Source organism: Sarcophilus harrisii, chromosome 2 (genome assembly GCF_902635505.1).
Source record: "Sarcophilus harrisii chromosome 2, mSarHar1.11, whole genome shotgun sequence".
NCBI lineage: Eukaryota > Metazoa > Chordata > Mammalia > Dasyuromorphia > Dasyuridae > Sarcophilus > Sarcophilus harrisii.
Window position 1 is genome coordinate 431,590,128 of NC_045427.1, and position 20,245 is coordinate 431,610,372.

At 34.9% G+C, this 20,245-nt stretch overlaps 1 protein-coding gene across 9 annotated transcripts in view; it reads left to right on the forward strand.

The window, feature by feature from the left end:
- The window catches only part of RPRD1B (regulation of nuclear pre-mRNA domain containing 1B), a 77,730-nt gene that overhangs the window by 48,991 nt on the left and 8,494 nt on the right, over positions 1-20,245 (forward strand). For 7 of the 9 annotated variants that reach the window (XR_004232209.1, XM_031954066.1, XM_031954063.1 and 4 more), the window contains exon 7: positions 8,025-8,124. Coding sequence is in view for 8 of the 9 variants with exons in the window: in XM_031954066.1 (XP_031809926.1) it covers positions 8,025-8,124 (100 nt within the window). In the remaining variant the exon portion in view is untranslated. Of the gene's footprint in view, positions 1-2,597; positions 2,715-8,024; positions 16,476-20,245 lie in introns of those variants that run through there. The other 2 variants (XM_031954070.1, XM_031954069.1) reach the window with 2 other exon arrangements.

The window sequence follows — 20,245 nt, forward strand, 5'->3', positions numbered from 1 at the left end:
GTGAAGAGTTTTAAGTTTCAAACAGAGGAGTTTTGTATATATTTCTAGAGGCATATAGTATATAGTATACTATATACTATAGAGAGATATAGTAGCTTTTTGAGCCAAAAGAGTAGCATGGTCATGACGTCCTATATTTTAGGACTATTACTTTGGCATCTGTATGAAAGGTAGGCTGGAGTAAGGAGAGAACAAAGGCTGGGAACAGTAAAAGCCTTATGTCATACTTTAATCAATAGGATGATAAGGACCTGAATTGGGCTGGTATAAATATGTGAGTGGAGAAAAGGGAACATGAGAGATATAATGGAGTTAGAATTGACAGGGTTTGGTAACAAACTGGATAATGAGGGTTAAAGGAATATTGCTTTAATGACTAGAAGGAAGACACAGAAATGAGAAAGTTGTGAAAAGGGGTGGATTTGGGAGAAAAGGTTTTGAACATCATAAGTTTTGAGATGTCTGTGAAATATTGTTTGAAAGGTTTATAGGTAGTTGGTAATGTGAGATTGGAGTTCAGGAGAAAGACTAGGACTAAATGTCATTTGGTGATAGAGATAAATCACCAAGAGAGATTAGAAAGAAAGAAAAGAGAACCCAGGATGGATTGTGGTGAATTATTCACAGGTAGAGAGTAAAGGAGATTAAGAAGAAGCAGCTGGAGAAGTAGGAAAAGAATTTTAAGAGAGAATAGCGGTGTAATTATCCAAGGAGATAGAAGGTGGTTAATATCATCAAAAGCAGCAGATAGGGCAAGAAGAAAACAGGATCTTTAAGAACTTCTAGTGTCTTTCTTCTATTGATTATCTCTAGTGTTTGCATATAGTTATATGGATATTGTTTCCTAAACTTTTAGGCTCTAAACTTGAGAGCAGGGATTGTCATATATTTTTTGGGCAGGGCGGTACAGGAGGGAGAACAAGGTCTATTCTCAGAGCATAGCAGTCTTGACACTTAGAAAGTGCTTTGTATGTGTTTATTGAATGACTAACTTATCTTGGAATGTGTCATTTTCAGGTGAATGAAAAGATTAGAAGCAAGATTTCAAGGGATTAAAAATGAGAGAGAGAAGGAAGTAGAATAAGAGAACTTTTCATCATTATCATCATCATCATTAGGTTTTTAATTTGTTTAGGTTTTTAAAACATACAAAGTGCATTACCAATATTAACTGATTTAGTTTTCACAATATCCTTATGAACTGGGTGAAGTTATTATCCCCATCTTAACAGATGAATAAACTGAAGTTAAGACTTAGTGACTTGTCCAGAGTTATATGTATAGTATCTGAGACAGAATTTTCACTTCAAGTTCAACTCATGAAAAAATGCTTTTTATGGGAGGTCATATATTTTAAGAAGCTAGAGGGGAGGATGGAGCATGTTCCAGATATATGGGGAACTATGTGGTAAAGATAGGGAGACAAGAGGTAGAAAATCTTGTTAGGGATAATTAGTGTGTGTGTGTGTGTCCCTTCCTTTCTACTTTATTTCATTTTCTACCTTGATATTCTTGACTTTTTGTTCGTTGTGAATTTTTTAGAGTATCCCATTGATATTTCAATGGATAGAGAATTAACTTAATTTGGATATTTTGGTAGATTATTTCCAAGATATTTAATAAATTCCAATATTTTAAGTGCTATTTATCTATATCCTCTTTATTATTATTAGTGGAATAGGCTTTCCATACTTAATTTTACTGTAGTATGCCTGATTGTCCAAATTATTTTGTATGGGAACCATTTACTTATGGTTCAGATTTTGTTTCTCTGATTCTTTTTTCTTCCCCCCAAATACTGCCTGTTTTCATCATTTTGATCCAAAGCAGGAAGAATTGTAAAAAATGTTATAATTCAGACTATCAATCTGATTGAGTTGAAGGATCAGCTCAATCCAAAATTTATATGAAAACACAGATCTTAAAATCATTCAGTGTAATTTGTAAGGAACATAAATTAAAACTCATTCATTTTCAGATTGAAATCAAACACTTTAATTTGCTTGGCACTATATAAAACGAGATATTACAATGGTATTGATATTTTTAAAATATCCCTGTACTTTTTGGATAAGTAATTTTTAAAGAATATAGAACCCTCATGACAATTTTATGATTTTTGTCAATATTTCAGCTTTTTAGTCTCAAAATGAACCTGTTTTGCAAGTTTATTTTGAAATGTACATACTTTTTGAATTTTTGTTATCCTTTTCTGTTAGTTTTCTTCTGTTAAAACACATTGGTTCATCCTTAATATACTGCTCTAGGCTTTTGAAAGATCTTTAATTCAAAATCCCTAGGTTTATTTCATTAGCAAAGAGCCTCCAGTGTTAGGAAAGTCCCATGATGGTGAAAGTGCTTTGTTTGGTCTCATCTCAGATCATGATGTCTGATCATGATGACTGTTCGCGTTTTATTATTTTTTTTGTAACAATTGGCTTGTTTCTAATACTTTTGGCCAGATGTCATACATTTCATTTTGATTCCTATGAAATACCCTATGTGATTTAATTTATTGTGTTTTTTAGTAATGAAGTAGAGAAACAACAAACTTAGGAACTAGAGAGAACACTTTCTTTTCCTTCTATCTTCCCCAGCGTCTTGCTCAGCAGCTCCAGCTCTGCTGTGACACCCCAGAATGTATCATTTTGAAATGTCGCAGCTGCCACTAAGTCATGTGGGAGAAAGGAGCTGGCTGGTAGAGAAAGACGCAGGTCAGTGATGGTTTTTCATTTTGGCATGAAATTTTGAAAAGTGGCATTCTTGTTTTATATCTAAACAGGTTTTTTTGTTGAAGGTTAGACTGTGGATTTGGGGATTAGAGTATCCCAGATTGTCATAAATTAGCTGGTTTAGTGGCACAGTCATGGAGTAGGTATTTTGGGAAGGTGGTGTGGTATAGAGGGAATATCTGTTCAGGAACAAGTTGAATTAAATGACCTAGAGGAATTTTTTTTTGGGGGGGAGGGGGCGGACAAGGGGAGGGCAGTATTTAAAAATAGAGTGATTTGTTTTACTAATAAATTTCTTTGGACTACCTTTAAACAAAGCCTTCCCATGGTTTGCTTTGTGTATAACACTTTTTGGATGACTCTTAAATTAGGCAGTGGGTGACTTTTATATGCCATATGTGCTTATAGTATAACTGGATAAGATAAAAGAAGAGATGAGGCTTAACTTTGGATAGTGTGTCAGTTGTCAAACTTAATCCCCACCTTTAAATTTTTTTTCCCTAATATTTTATTTGTGCAAATGTTTTCCTGAGAAAAATAAAAGATTTTTACAATTTGTGAATCTTGTTTATTCTTTCTTTCTACAAGTCTCTTGGAAAAGGTTTGTTCTTTTTTTTTTTTAATTTTTCCCATGAAATCTTTATGGAATTAAAATACTGAAAAAATATCTTTATAGTGTCAGACCTTGTATTTTTTAGGTCTCTTCTAGCAAACCCATATATAACATGTCAGATCTGGCTTAGTATTTTAACCTAAAAAGTTAAAGTATGCGTAAGCACCATTTCCTTCAATAAATATTCTTTGTGCTATTGTAAGTTGAGTAGTCAATATTCACATGCAGTATTAAATACACCAAAGCATCACAGAGCAAAAGGGAGGGGAAGTAAAAGGTCACAGCTTTCCTTGTAGGGTAAAGGAATTTTTGAGGCGAAATGTCAAAACAATACTATGAATATAAATCCTAAACATTGTCATACAATTAGATGTTGATCCATTCTCTCCTGCATTTTAAAAATCTTACCAATTGAATTATCAAGACAGTTTATCATAGTTCCTCTAGAGCCATGATGAAAAGTGGCAGCAGCAATTACTGATACAACTCTTTCTTTCACTGCTGCCTGTGGTCAGTGGGAAACCTTGTGTACTACAGCAGGTCTGATGATGGAATTTGCAACATTGAGGCCTGAAGAAAAAAGTTTATGGTTCCCCTTCCTTTCAGTAAAAAATTCTTGTGTAAGTTACAAGAAAACAGGAGAAGGAACCTAGGGAGGATTCCTCTACATTGACTTTTCTTTTTCTTCTTATTTTAGGAAATAGACATGAGTAAGAAAAGGAAGATGAAAGAAACCTTAAAAAGCAATATTAGCATTAAAAATGTATAAAGTATTAAAAAGAGATATGAAAGGAGATGAGCCAGGGAGTGTTGTAATGGCTTCATTGTATATAGGAATCACAAGGAATCACCTGTTGAATTTCTTGAGCATTCAGTATAGCAGTGAGTATTAACTAAAGGAAGAAATTGTTTGCTGTGACATACGTGGATGAATTAACATAATTGTCTAGAACACATGACCTGATATATGTGATGGAATTGTGGAATATATCCTTTTTTCTCTCCTACCTTATAAAGAAAAGAAAAAGAGTAAAGGGATCATTATACAGTGGAAAGGACTCTGATCTTGGAATTAAAAGATCTGGGTTTCAGTCTTAAGTCTAGATGCATTTAAATACAATCTAAAATATCATGTTAGGTGCTAGGGATAGAAAGATGAAGTGAAAGTGTTTGCCCTCAAGAACCTTACATTTTATTGTGGACTCATATTGCAAATATAAGTAGAGAGTTTGAGGAGGGGAGAGAACACTAACTAGAGGATCATAGAAGGTAAAACAGCTGATCAGAACCCTTATCAGATCATCGTCTTTTTGTCTTAATTTTTTCATCTATAAGATGAGCATGATACACAGTCTTCACAGGATTGTTGTGAGGAAAACACTTTGTAAAGCAAATGAAATGGAGAAACATTCCTGTGATTAGAAGTGGTCTTCATGGTATCAGATTTTCTTAGTACAGAAAAAGCCCAAGCATAAATTTTTTGAATCCTGTAGAACAGTAGAGTGTTTTATGCCACTGTCTCCAAAGGAAGGTTGATAAGATTGAATTTTATGCATTTTTCTTGAATCCTCTTGCCTTTAAGTGGCAAATGACAAGATCACTTTCTGTCAAGGTAGCCAGGGAAGACATTCCCATGGCTTTACTTGAAAATCAAAACAGAGACTACAGAGGGAGGGCCAAGAACTAGAATTGTATTTAGGTCACATTTTTTTGATTGTATTCACTGGAGAATGTGTATGGTGGAAGGAGAATAGTATTACTACTCAAATACCCGACTTCTGACCTTGATTCTAATGCTTATTAATACCATTTAATCTTGGGCACATTCATAAACACTTTTTGAACTTTGTTTCCTTCCCTTTAAAACAGACCTTATAATAATTGCCATTTTCCTTAAGGGCTATTGAAAATAATGAATGTCAAAGTTTTTTTATAAATTCAAAAGTGCTTTATACATAATTAGTTCTGCCATTATTTTGCCCTTAATCATTGATTTGTTAATAGCATTATACAGACGAATATATAAAAAGAATCATGTGTACATTCTTGTGTTTGAGATCTCCAAAGTCTTGTAACAAAACTACTGAATTTTATTGGGGGAATGGGGGGAGGGGGAATTGCATTATGTCATAAGAATATCAGTTTGAATTCATCTATTTTCCGAAATGCATTTGCTCATATTTCTCTACTTGTTTAAGTCCTGTCACAAATATATGCATATTTTAAAAAGGAAATCTGTATTTTCATCTGACTATTAAAACTTTATTATTCTTTTTTTTTTTTTTTTGGCTGAGACAATTGGGGTTAAGTGACTTGCCCAGGGTCACATAGCTAGGAAGTGTTAAGTGTCTGAGGCCGTATTTGAAATCAGGTCCTCCTGACTTCAGGGCTGGTATCCAATTAGATGCTCCTGCTGAACCTAATTATTCTTAAACAATCATTTAAACTATAACTTTCATGTAGTATTTTTTTTTTTTTTTAACTCGTGCAGATTTTATATAGCATAGTTCTCAATGACTCTTGCTATCCTTTCCTGTTTGGGCCCCATCTAGTTAGCTCATGTTACCTTGAAACTAATGAACATTTAGGTTTGGAAGGGAAGGTAAAAAGAATTCATCAGGTCTTAGAAATGGTCTTACTTGGGAGTATTGCTATTTGCCTAGTTTGAACTAGTTATATGACACTGGGTAATTCATTTTTCCTATATGTAAAAATAAATGGGTCCATCTAATAACTAGAGCTGTCCACAGATGGAATGGGCTGCCTCACTGAGGTAATAGGTCCCTATTTCTGTACTGTCTTCAAGCAGAGCTAGGTGGCGACTTCTCAGAAAATGTTGTTAAAGCACATTTAGGTTTCTTCCAAGTCAAATTTTTGTGATTTCTGTGACAAGTGATCCGTAAGATTTCTTCCAGCTTCAGTATTCTGAACAATGCATTTACCTTTCTACCTTTGGTCCTGTCATTTTGCTACTTCATAGGATAATATATTTGTATCAGGAAGGACCTTAGAGATATTTGACACTTTAACTTTATGGATGAAAAAATTAAGGTCTAGAGAGATTGAATAAGAATATGCAAATACTAATTGTGACTGGGATTTGATTCAAATCCAGACTTTCTTACTCCAGATCTCACTCTTTCTACTTGTGTTCCAGAGAACAAAAGTCATTTGAGTTGAGGTAAATGAGGAAGGTGGCTTTGAGCTGTGTTTTGTGTGGTTAAAGGTTTAAGATTTTATCAAAAGACCAGATCTGGCTAGGGGATCTGCAAACGAGAGATTTAATTTTTACTGGTTTATATAATAGATTGAAGTTACCTAAGTGTCCATTGTTCATTTGAAGACTTTAGGTAGTGGCACCTCCCTTACCTCCTGAGGCTGCTCATTCCACTTAAGAACAGCCCCTGTTCTGGGGAACCTCTTTTTTCTGTTGAGCCTAAATCTCTATGTATCATCCATTCTCTCTTTACCTATTTTTTCTCATTTATTAGTCTTAGATGTACCTTTTAGATCTAGTCAAAACTGGTCTGTTTCTAATCTCTTGTTCTACATAAGTCCTCTAATGAGGATTTGAGTTGAGATGATTTTTGAATGAGAATTTAAGTTTCCTAACTTCCTAGTCTTAATGATCTTCCTATTGTATCATATTGAACCCCCAGCCCACTCCCCAAATCCTTTCCTTATCCGTCTGTTTTCTTTTTCCATCCATTCCCTTTCCTATTTTTAGTTTATAGCAGAAGAATCTAAGAATGAGTGGGCACATATTATGAGTCCCCATCTGGGTGTCGGGTAAGCAGGCCCCTTTACTCTGGTCTTTGCCCACTAAATCAATAAATTTGGGCCTCTGAGAGAGAGGGATGGTGGACAGAGGGAAAGATGTGCATGCCTAGTGCTATGCATGGTATTTATTCTTGGGGGTATAAATGAAAGGTACTAGACAGAGAAGGTTGACACATATAAACAATTAGCAGTGAGTAATAGCTTATAATCAAGTATTCAGTGGTTCATTGCATAAGTATAATGGAATTCCAGAAAGGGAAAGATCCTTAGGAATTCAAGTAACTGGAGAATCTATCTGGAACAGGTAAGTCTTAATTAGGCTCAGTAAAGGAACAAAGTGGGAAATAGTATAATCTGGCAGAGAAAGGATGGGAGATGAGAGAACAGCATAAGAAGAGCAGAGAGTGAATGCTGAAGAATAATAAGTAATGTAATTGGATTAGAAAATTAAAACTGTACCATGTAGACCCTTAGATTGTAGGCTGGGAAATATGAGCTTTTACTTGGGCTAGCTGTTGTAGATTTTTGAGTCTTAAGAATGACAAAATAAAAGAAATACTGAAGATGGGTTTTCTAATAATATTGAGGATGGATTAAAGAAAGGGAAAAGCTAGAACTTATATATCTGGGAAGCTCTGGTAATTATGAAGATGTGATATGGTATCCTGAGGGTAGGGATTGTGGTGGTGGAATAGATCATGTTTCTGCAGTTTAGTTTTATTTGTGTTTGAATAGTAAGATTTCTCTACTTGACTCTTGAGAGTAGATGGACAATTGAGAAGTGGTGGGATTTAAGGGTGGAAGAACACATATGCATGTATGTGGGAGTGAATGGTTGAGTGAATTATCAAGCAATTTAGTATCTGTATTAACAAAATTAATCCTTTTTGTTTCCTTAGGAGTATAAGCAGAAGCTTGCTCGGGTAACCCAAGTGCGCAAGGAGCTGAAGTCACACATACAGAGCCTTCCAGACCTGTCGCTGCTTCCTAATGTTACAGGTGGCTTGGCCCCCCTGCCCTCTGCTGGTGACCTGTTTTCAACTGACTAGGACACATGGCCTGCTCTCAGATTCCCATTTGTGCCAGCAGAAGAGGACTCTAGCAGGGACTGGAAATTGTCTTCCAGTGATTGGTTATTTTCCTCCTAGACCACTCCCTCTATTTAGGAAGGAACTATAGACTCCCGAGAGCTCTGTGCACTCTTACTGCTTGTACAGTTTCTCATGTTGAGGGGAAGAGTGAGAGTGTGCATTAAGCAGGAGTGGGCATGGAGGCCAAATTTGATTATAAAATATATAGACACATTTTGAAAGAAAAATCTTTTTTTCTCTCACATTTTCATGCTCAAATTGTTTTTCAGTTCTTAGCTCTTGTTTGCCCCAAGAAGTCATGAAAATCATGTACACATCTGGAAGGCTTTTAAAAAAAAAAATTTAAATTCATCACTACATCATTTTCTTTAAAAAGCAGCCTTTTGTTTCTGAATTGGTTTTGTCCAGGTAGCTGAAGGTTTCACATACTTAAAGAGTAGCTTTAGCAGGGCATCATCCCATCCTAAAGGAAAAACTAGGGATCTGCAGAGCAGCCTGGGGTCTCAGCAGTTTATCAGATCTTAAAGTTCTTTTTCTTACACCTGTGAGTATGTATATGAAAATGTTAGGCACATTTTATTGCAAATGAATTAGAGACTGAATATAGCAATGAAATCCATAGCCAATTCAGAAGAATGCTACTGCAGCAAACTTAATAAGAATCACAAGTTACATAAGCATGAGTTAAAGTTGTCAGTTTCAATCCCAAGCCCCACATATGCCATTTTTATTGATTGCATTTATCTGCACTTTGCCTTTGTATCACATTAATATAACAGCTTCCTGGAAATCTATTTCACACTCATTTTTTTAATCTGTCAGTATGGGGGAATGCACCAGTGATGTTCCAAAGATAAAAACTAGCTGACTTCACATGACAAAATATGCTGAGAATGTGGACCCTGGGATGTGTATAGCTTTAGTACATTACCTTTTTTCTTTCTTTCCTTTTTTTAAAAAAAATTTAAAAAAAAATTTTTTTTGAGGTGGAGATATTTCTGTCTGAAATGAAGGGTTGTCCACTGTATAGGTAATTAGCTTAATCAAAGGGCACACATTTCAGTGTCTAAATTTGAAGTCTCTTTCATTATACTACATGCACACGCACACACAAAATTCTGCATGTTTGTGAATCTATTGATCTATGCCTATGTGTCTATCTGTGTGTATGTGAATATATACACAAGAAAGATACACTGAACTTTGCATCAGATATGACCTAATAGCTGATCGTGAGGGGGAAATGTGAGTTTTTTTAAACTCAAGTTTTAATTCCATTATCATGCCAGCCAATAGCTATAACTATCTGATGTGTTTAGGTGCAATTTTTATATTGCTTTTAGTAACAAGTAGTCCTGCTGGCAAATTGTAAACCATTCCAATCTGCAGATTTTTTAAAAAAAACAAAACAAAACAAAAAAAAACAAAACAAGCCATCAGAAATGGCAGAAAACAATTTGTCCTAATAATGTAATAGGAATTATAATACTGACACTTAAGTATTATTACAAAAGAGGGATAGGTAGTAGGGAAACTCTATAGCTTTAAGATGCTGTTTGAGAAACACAACTTAGACGCCCTACTGATTTAATAATGGAAAGCTCTTTTTATGTCCTGTGTGTCTAACTCATGGGATATTTTCGTTGGATGAAACTTCCAGCTTCCATGACTTTTAGAGCAGTAAAAGCATATAAGGCATTTGATTGAACTGTATAACTTGTCATCTGTATTCTTTTAACTTTAAAATTTTGAATAGCAACCATATGCTTGCTTATTGGTGCTTCCTATCAGACTGTCATTGAATTTTTTTCCTTTTCATATTTGTTTAACTTGCAACTCTAAAATTTCTCTTTCTGTAGCTTTGGGGGCAATTGACCTTAACAGAAATACTACAAAGTAGATTCCTCTGCTATTGACACTGTATATTGTCCTCTTTGTGCATTGTCATAGCAAAAAAGTATCAGATCGCCCCACATGGATGTTTGCTTATGAGCAAACACATCTTGAACGTATTCTTGTACTTTTGCCAAAAAGAATCCCCACCAGCCACAAAGCAACCCCAAAGAGACCTAGTTTTTGCCCTGATCAGCTAGATCAGCTAAAAATTTATAGCACAATGGATTTTTTGCCCATGGCCAGATTTTATTTAACCAGCATTTGATTATATGGTTATTACAGGAAAAGATAAACACCCAAGACCTTTATCAATTATGTAAACAAATGAGTGTTGGGATAGCCAGACTGTTACTTTGGGCAAACTTTCTGTGAGAAAGTTGGAAGTTTATTTTTTAATTGAAATACTTTACTTTTTTTTTTTTTTTCTCATTTTCTTTCCCTTTCCCTGCTTTACTCTTCTTCCACCCTGCCCCACCTCATATTATTCATTTGTTTCATTAATTTACATGAAGTCTTCTGTGTGTGTATGTGTGTGTGGTGATTTTTTTTTTTAATTTGTTTGTTTGGTTTTGTTTGGTTTTTTGGTGGATTTTTTTCCCCAAAGGAATTCTATGGACCTTGAAGGAATCTTCTTGAGGTCAGATTTTTCCAAGGTTGTCTTTTTTTTTTTTTTTTTTTTTTTAAGAATATTTTTAAAGCTTAAATTTGTATATTAATTTAGGACTTTATTTAGAAGTATAGGCTGCCTTTTGTGGCAGCAGTATATTCTGAAATGTCTCTCATAGATATATATTTTTGAATAAAGAGGGTGTTGTTGAATGACCATGTGTTGCCTTTTTTCCACTGCCCTACCTCCCACAGAGGAGTTTGGCTTTTGTTTTTAGGGAATGTGATTAGTAATCACCTATAGAGACTGTGCCTATACTGAATCCTGTCTCTGAGGAGCTTTTATAGCTGTTAGTGGCTCATAAATACTTAGTACTCAGATAGTGATTTTTGTTATTTTCCACGGGCTTAATTATCTTTGATTAGTCTGTCCACATAATACCCAAGAGAGGCACCTTCATAGGTTAGATTTGCTGTAAAAAAGTAGAAATTTACAGAGTTAAGTGAAATGACTCCCCCCTCGCTCCCCAGTACCTAGAAGCAAGCCTGAGGCCCATTAAAACCCTGATTCCAGCTCTAGTTCCCACAACACATCTCCTAAAGGTTATTTAGAATTTCTCATGTAGAGAACACTTCTTTGTACCAGTATAAGTAGGATTGCAAAGAAATTTGCAAGCCCTAGGGTTGTTTCCTGTCTTCCATCTCCCTTCCCCAACAAAAATATTTTGTTTTCTTTTTGCACTCTAACCTTGGCTTTTACCTTTAGTGATGTCCTATTTGGATGGCATCACTGTATATGACTTTCTAAACCTTAGCAGAAAAATGCGTTCAAAATAGCTTGATTGCTTTGGAAGGGCCTTTATTAGGATTGCCTCGGCCTTTCTGCTAAGAGGAATGAATGTGCTCCAAGCTGTATATTCTGTACTTATACTTCTTCATTACCAGGCATCTTGATGTGAAGTTATCACGGGTTAGGTAGGTTCTGTGGATGGTCAAACATAACTCCACGTGACTTACGTGACTCTAAGTTTAGTCTAGGAATGTGATGCAGAGAATTTATTGCCAACAGATCGATGACTACAAGATATGTCTGTTAACAGAATCTCTTAGTTGACACATGAAGGTTTCCTACAAGCTGTAATTTAAACATGTCTCATATTTCATGTTCAGTTCAGTTCTTCACTACCTATTGATTAGCATTTGAAGCTATAAAAGTTTCAGAAATTTTCATTCTTTAAAATGGAACCATGTAAGAGTCCATGAATCTATTAAATTGTGGAGGGAGACTCGTGCTGTGTAGACTAGGAAACTCAAGGTTCAAATCCTAGCTCTGCCACCAACTCATTGAATAACCTTGGAAAGCAAGGATCCCTTTAGAATATTAGTTTCCTCATTTTTAAAATTTAGGGTAGGAGTAGATAGTCTCTAAGATCCCTTTCAGCTGTAAATATATGAATTTATGACAGATGTGTATTTTTCTTTTGCATAGTAGTTTAAGCCACTGTCTCACTGAACAACATTAGGTAAATCACTACCCTTTTCTGGATCTCAGTTTTGCCATCTGTACAATGAGGGGCTTGAACTAGAAGATCTTTGAGATCCATTTCAGCTCTGACATTTTAGGATTTATTAGCTATGGAGTCTTGCATTGATTCTAAGGAGTGTAGGATTATGGTTTTGGAAATTTTGCCATTGTGAGAATGTGCGTATGTGTGTGCATATGTGTGAAATCCCTCAAAAAGAATAAGAACTAAGAGGTTGTATATTAAACATTATGGTTCCTTGACTCCATGTAGAATATAGATTTTCCTGGAGAAATTAATCTGCAGAAAAGGTAAGTTCTAAGTAGGGGGGAGGGGGGACAACCAGATACTTCATCCTTTGGTCACTAGCAATCTATATATGGTTTATTGGAATCCTTGAGCCCAAGTTTTTGTTCTCTAACTTGTTCTTTTCTTAATGTAATTCATTTCTTACCACTACTACCACCTCTGTAAATTCTTTGTTTAGAAATCATTCTTCCATTCTAAAGCTCGGATTCAATTAAAAATCCATTATTTTCATACCATTGATTGCAGCTGATCTCCTGACATCATAATGTTTGGGGGGAACCATACAACTTAATATTGAACCTAAAAACCAACTCATTTCATTTTAGACTTCATGAAGCCCTTTGACATTAAAAAAAAATATCTTTTCACTCATGATTTAGCAAACACTGAAATTAGCAGGATGCTAAGAAGGTTTTCCCCCTTGAGAGAGTCTTGCTACTAACTGTGGTGTAGTGGAAGAGGTGCTGGATTTGAGATTAGAGCGACCTGGGTTTGAATCTTAGCAGAACTACTCACAACCTGGTTGAACTTAGGCACTTCTCTGGTCCTTACTTTCTTCATCTGTAAAATGAGAAAGTTGGACTAGGTGTTCTCCAAGATTCTTTACAGCTCCAAACCTAATCCTAAAAATACTGGCAGAATGGTCTGCTTATGGGAAATAGTTTTTATTGATAGTTAGCACCCAGAGAGTGATAGTTGTATTGAAATTGTTGCCCTTAAATAGTTATGTCCATTTACATGTTGATATTATAGATATAATAACTTGTTTAGACACTAAAATTTACACATGCTAAAATTACTTTAGGACTTGCTCTATTAGTTTTCATCCACTGTTCTATTTTTGGTTCCTTAAAGGAAAAAACAAATTATTTTGGGAAAGGCTATATTTTGCTGGTAGTTTAGTGAATTCCTGATTTGCATTCCAAAATCTGGATGTTTTTCATAGTATTCCTTGGTCATAGGTTCTGACTGAAGAAAGAGTTGCTTGGCCTTTTCACAGAGAGTTTCAGGTGTGAAGTATTAAGATGTGAAATTTAGACATAGTTGTGATCTCCAAATCCAGTTTCTTTCAATGATCCTAAAGTACTTTTATTCAGAATTAAAGCTATTTAACGTCCTTCACCTCTATTTGAGGTGATTATTATCAGCTCTGCTACTGATTTGCTCTGGGGCACTAAGTTCAAAATGTTTAAATGACTTAACCAGTTTCTTGATTTGTTTAATGAAAGGGCTAGATTGGATTACTTTTAAAAAATTAAATTATGCTATACTTGGATTTCATCAGGTTATTTGAAAAGTAAAAGAGGGATTGATCTTGTACCAGAGAATGGAACTAGGAGCAACATGTGGAAGTTAGAGAAAGGGAAGATTTCTGTTCCATAAAGAACTTTCTAATAAAACTGTCCCAAAATGGAATGTTCTACCTCAAAAAATAGTGAGTTTCCCAAAGTAAGAGAGTTATAAGTAGAGGCTGGTTGACTATTTGCTAAGAATGATATAGAAAGGACTCCTTCTCAGGTAGGAAATGAGTGTAGGCCTTCTAAGTTCCTTTTCTACTCTAAAAGTTCATGAACTTTGGGATCCTTCCTAATACATGCATATAAATACATACAACACGTCCATGCATATTTTTAAAACTCCAAAGTTATTTACTAAGTACTCCAAGAAATGCAAGATTTTAGTTATCTTTATGAAATGGAAATTTGTAAAATTCATGAGTGACTCTTTTCCCTTTTACTAATGTATGTATGAATCTACAGATATTCATATGACTTAGGTATTGGGCAGTTAAGAATAAAAATAAGTCTTATGTAGTCCAAAGAAAGAAAAACTCATTTAAAGTGAGAATATATGATGTCCATTCAAATTTTGTGACCTTCATATTGCAGTGTGGCATGGTGAATAGAGCTTGCTCATGGGATCAGGAAAAATCCGACTTTTCTGTTTTACTTATAACAAATACTGAATGTGTCCCTAGATAAGTCATTTAACATCTTTCAGTGGCTCAGGCAATTTACCAAGATTATAAATTGCAGAGCATCATCCTTGGTAGAAGTTCCTTAATTGAGATTTCTGTTATGAATGAAATCACAGTTTCAGTGGGGGAGGGACATAACATAAAGTGAGACTTTGAACTATAATCAATGAATTAATCATCAGCACTTAGCAAGGTTTTCAACCCTTAGTGTAGGAATAGGTTCCATTCACTAATTATAATTTTAAGAATTGGAAGGGACTTCGGAGAGCATTTTATTCAATCCCCTCGTTTTATAGTGATCTAGAGACACTTTAATTCTCTGATTCCACAAAGAACAGATTTGTTTTGTAATGAAAATCAATTATAGAAAGGGCACTACGTATGATGTTTGAAGACTTGGGTTTGAGTTCTGACTCTTGGCACTAACTCTGTGACTCAGCTAACCCAGGCTACTTAATCTTTCTTGGCTTCAGTTTCTTTCCTAGACGATAAAATGATGGGATTTGATTACATGGGTTTTTTTTTTTTTTTTTGTTTTTATTTCCAAGATTCCTTCAGTGCTAGTACCTGTTACTTAAAGAAAAAGATATCTGTAGTAAAACCATACTGATTTCAACTGAATAAAAGTAGATCAGTTTAATTGAAACTGTAGACAAATTTAAAAACAGATTTTTTATTAGTTTCAGATTTAGAGGCAGTCTAGTAGAAAAAGACAAGAGAATTCCAGTTTATGCCTGTCACATAAAAGTTGCCTAACCTCTGAGCTTACTTTTTTTGTCTCTACATTGGGAAAAACAACCACTGCCTATCATTGATCATCACAAATATTGCCTAATCCAACTTCATTTTAAAGATGAGGAAGCTGAGATCAAGGCTAAGCAATTTGTCCTCAAGAAGTATGCAAAGTAGGCTTTGACCTTTGGAGTAGATGCCAAATCCAGCGCTCAAGTATAATAGAAAGAGTACCCATTTAGTTACAATTTTAGTGCCCTAAAATCAAGGACTTTAGAATTGAGAACTGGCAAGAAACTGAAATCACCTTATCCAAAACTCATTATATAAAGAGGTGATTTAATATTAGGCAAGTCACTGAGCCATTTAGAACCTCAGTTTTTTCATCCTCCAAGTAGGACCAGATGACTAAATTCCTTTCTAGCTAACTTCTATGCGAATAATACCAGCAGATTTCTTTAGAATGAAATGGATTTCTCACAGGTTATGAGGTTCCTTGAAACCACTCTGGGATAAGAAAAATATCTCATTTTACAGATGAGATAACCAAAACTTAGAGAGGTTGCTAGGTCACATCAAGAAAATGTTAAAAGTAGTATCCAATACTGCTTTCTTGAGCAAAGGTTCATTGTTCTCATGACATGAGTAGGCCCAAGTATTTGGTATGAAAGTGCATATGTGAAGAGTTATCAGACCATAGTAATGAGAAACAGGATAATTTTCTTGCCAAATAAAGCTCTTGGGGTATCAAATTTAGTAAAGGAAGATAATCATTTTATTAGCACATTAGTTGTTTACTATTGTGTTTGAGTTTTCTATAACTCGCCTGCACAGTGCCAAACTCTACTATCAATGAATGTTCTGGAAAGAAATTTTTTAAAAAATATGATAGATTTATAGTCCCTTTGAGCTTGGTATCCTGGTGTTCATGGTTGACCAGACACTCATCTCTTTGATGCTATTATTGCACAAAGCCCTAGATGATGGGTCAAGACCAGGAAAGAATGAAATTAGAGACTTAGAAAGACACTTTAAGGACACATTACCTTCTCAGGGCCTCCTAATCCATTTAGCCCTGAGCTAAGCCAAAAGGTATTATCTGTTAAGTTATCCAATATAATTTGCACTAAAGATGGTAATGATAGTTAAGCCTATAGATGAGAAAACATGGTAAGTGATGGGTAGAGAAAAGTATGGTTGCTATCTTAAAAAAAATAAAAGACTTAGAATAAAGAGGAATGAGGCATGTTGTTTGACCCCAGAGGTAAGAACCAGGACTAGTCAACAAGTTGGCAGGTAGATCTTGGCTTAGTATACTAATAAACTAACATTTATGTCTGAGGCAATTTTGTAGTAGAAAAAATGCAAGTCAGGAAATGGGGGCCTGAGTCACAACTCTGCCACTAATTAGTTCTATGATTTAACCTCTAGTCTATTTTTTTTAATCTGTAAGATGAAAGAATTGGACTAGAACTTTAATATCCCTGGAATTCAGTGGTCTTGATTTAGTACTTTAAAATTATAAAATCTTTTTCCTCAAAATAGGCCCCATCACATAGATGATTACAAATATGTTATCCCTATTTTACAAATAAGGAAATGGTTGCTCTTAGAAATTAAGTAGCTTGCTTGTAGCCACACATTAAGTAGGCCATAGAGGCTGAATTTGATCCCAGATTTTCGGGTTTTGTGTTTAATCTACTTCTTTATTAACATTGGCTCCTGTTTCTTTAGCACTTTATGGTTCAGAAAGTATTTTCCTTACAATTCATTGTCACTGGAAGATAGACAGCACGTGGATTGTCATCTATATCTGCAGAGGAGATTACTGCATTTGGAGGGAAGTTAGATTAATCTCCAAGGAAGACATTCATAAACCATTTTTGTTTTGTGGATCTTTGGGGCAGTCTGAAACCTATGGACTCCTTTTCAGAATAAAAATTTTTTAATCATAAGATTCCTAAAGGAATCTATTATATTGAGAGATCAAAAATCAAATTGATGGACTGAAAGTTAAGAATCTCTTAAGGTTTCTTCCAGATGTCCAGGTTATAGAACTTTCTGCTCCTCATTTTATATTTTCCAGAATGTTGTTCAATGCCCAGGTGTCTAGATGTACCAAAAAAAATTATATATATATATATATATATCCCCAGAAAAAAACTTTTTTGCCAGGAAGATAATAGGGCTAAAGCAAAACAAATATTAAATTAGGAGAAAAAGAATACAGAATAGTCAGTGAGTAGAGACTTGATTTCATTCTGTTTCCCATTTTGTTTGCAAAGAAGTATTTTTCCCAGCTTTTGTGAAAAAGTCAGGCATTGTGATAAGCTAAACTTGGAGCCAGCAAGATGGGGTTTCAAGCCTCTCCTGATGTATTCTTGGCTGTGGGACTCTGGAGAATCACTTAATCCTATGATTACAATAGTAGACTGAGTTTCTGAAACCCATGCCCATGCCTAGTCCTTAGGCTTTTGGTGCTTGCAAAGGCCCAAAGGGAAAATAAAATAGTTGAAGGTTCTGTAGTGACATCTGAGTTTTAGATAGACTTCTTTTTTCTCATGTTAATTAGCTTTCAGTCCCTTTGGTACTAGTAGAAAAAACCTTGACAGAAATTGAATACTTGGTTTCAGGTTCTGGCTCTAGTCCTAATTTGCTATGTGACACCTTTAATAATTCATTTCCCTTCCTTAGATTTCCGTCAGGGAGAAAAATGCCTACTGCCTCGTTTATAGCATTTTTTTTTTTTTAGGGTCAGTGGAGCATATAAGTATAACTTTAAATATATGTACATATAAAGTGTTATACAAATTGTTTTTCATTGGAACATGTTGGGCATATATAAGTATATATTGTTGACTGGCTATTCTGGCTAATTGATAATTAGCCATAAAAACTCCCTTTTTTCCCCTTCCTGTTGAAAGTCTAAAATATTTTAATCTACTTTCCTGCCTTAGAAAATAGTTTGGGCTGATCATAAGTAGATTTTCTTCTAGAAAGTGATGATTTTGCAAAGCATCCTTCTGAATAAAGTGTAGAAGAGTGGATTAAATTTGAACCAAGCTTGAACTATTTCAGAATTAATTTTTTAAAATGAATGTCTGTTATGAGCATGTTTTCTTATTTGTTAGTTACTCCTAAATATAGAGCATAGAACCAGTACTGCTATTTATTTGGGTTCCTGGATGTTTGATTTAGTAGGCTATGGTGATATGGTTCTCCATTAGAATATTGGTATCCTTATTATATTAGATTCTATTTTAGAAAGAACATTGGACCTGATTTTGAATCCTGGCTCTGCTACTTACTAAACCTATGTGATCTTGGGCAGGTTTTTCCCTTTTTGGGCCTCAATTTTCTCATGTGTAACTGAGGACATTAAACTAGAGAGTACTGTGATGTAATGGAAATAGTGCTTCAATGAGGAGATAACAAAATTTAAATCTCATTCAATGTATGACCCTAAGCAGGTCATTTAAGTTCTCAGTTTTTTTTATTTTTAAAATGGGGATAATAATACCTTTAGTACCTGACTTTTGGGGGTTTGTGGCAAGGATCAAGTGAAAGAAAGAATGTACATACTTAAAGTGATATAGATGTCATCTAATATGATTGTTATTTTAATTCTCCATTCCTTTCCATATGACTCCTATGATCTTATAGATGAGTAAACTCAGACTCAGAAAGGTGATGTGTTTGCCCAGTATTCCACAGTGAATAAAATGGTGGAGGATGATCAGAGCCTCAGTCTATTGACCTTTCCTCAGGATACTTTATACTATCTGCTGTCTCTGTTATAGGGGCTTCTTCTGATATTTTGTACATATATCCTTTAATGGGATATAAGAACAATAAAAACTATCTTGCAAATGGCTTTTTGAAAATACTCTAATTAGAAACTAAATGTACAGGCACAGGATGGGGATGATGTGATTTGACAAGTTCATCTAAAAAAGAACTGAGAAGTTTCATGGACCATAATATGAGCCAATCTGGTGAGACAGGAAGAAAGAAGGAAATAAAGAAAAAGCCAACGCTATCTTGGGGCTAATGGAGAGTGTCTAGAACAGGAGAGAACTTAGTCCCCTTGTCCTCAGGTCAGACCACATCTGGAATACTGTGTTTACTTGTGGATGCTGAATTTTAAGAAGGACATAAAGATGTTTAGAAGAGAACAATTGGGATAGTAAGGAGACCGAAGACCCTGTCATACAAGTATCATTTGAAATAACTGGAGATGTTTAGCTTAGAGAAGAACCTCCTTGGGGATGGTGGGGTGGTATGACAGTATCCTTAAACATGTAAAGGAAGAAAAGGGGATTGACTTTAAAGGAAGGAATTAGAAGCAGTAAGTGGAAGTTTCTGAAAAGTTGATCTTAAGTTCAGTGTCCAGAAGGGGCCACTGGCTCCTCTCAAGGTTTAACTCAAGTGCTGCCTCCTATAAGAGACTTTTCTCAGTATTCTTCAGTTGTCAGAACCTCCTACTAAAATTATTATATAGGGTAGCCCCAAAATATTCATGCAGTTTTAGGCTTTAGTAGTTTAAAACAGCATATGGTTTTTGGGACACTTTATTTTTATTTTGTGTACCTCATATGGTTACTTCTCAGGATATGTATTTCTTCCCCATAAAATGTAAGCTGCTTCTGGGCAGAGAATAATTTTTTGTTTTATTTTTATTTTTTTACTTTAGCTCCAGGGCCTATCACTGTATCTGGCATATAGTAGGAAGATGCTTAGTAAATGCTTCATGAACTTAATTGAATAAGCAGTTAGAACTGTCCAAAAAATAGAATGGGCTGCCCTGGAATATAGTGAATATAATGGTATCCCTTTCTTGAGGTTCTTTAAGCAAAAATTGGATTATCCCTTGTCAAGGATGTAGAGGATTTCCTATTCAGGCACAGGTTGGACTAGAGGCCTTCTGAGGTTCTTTTCAACCTTAAGATTCTGTGAAAACTTAGGTTGCTTGCTTTACCCAATAA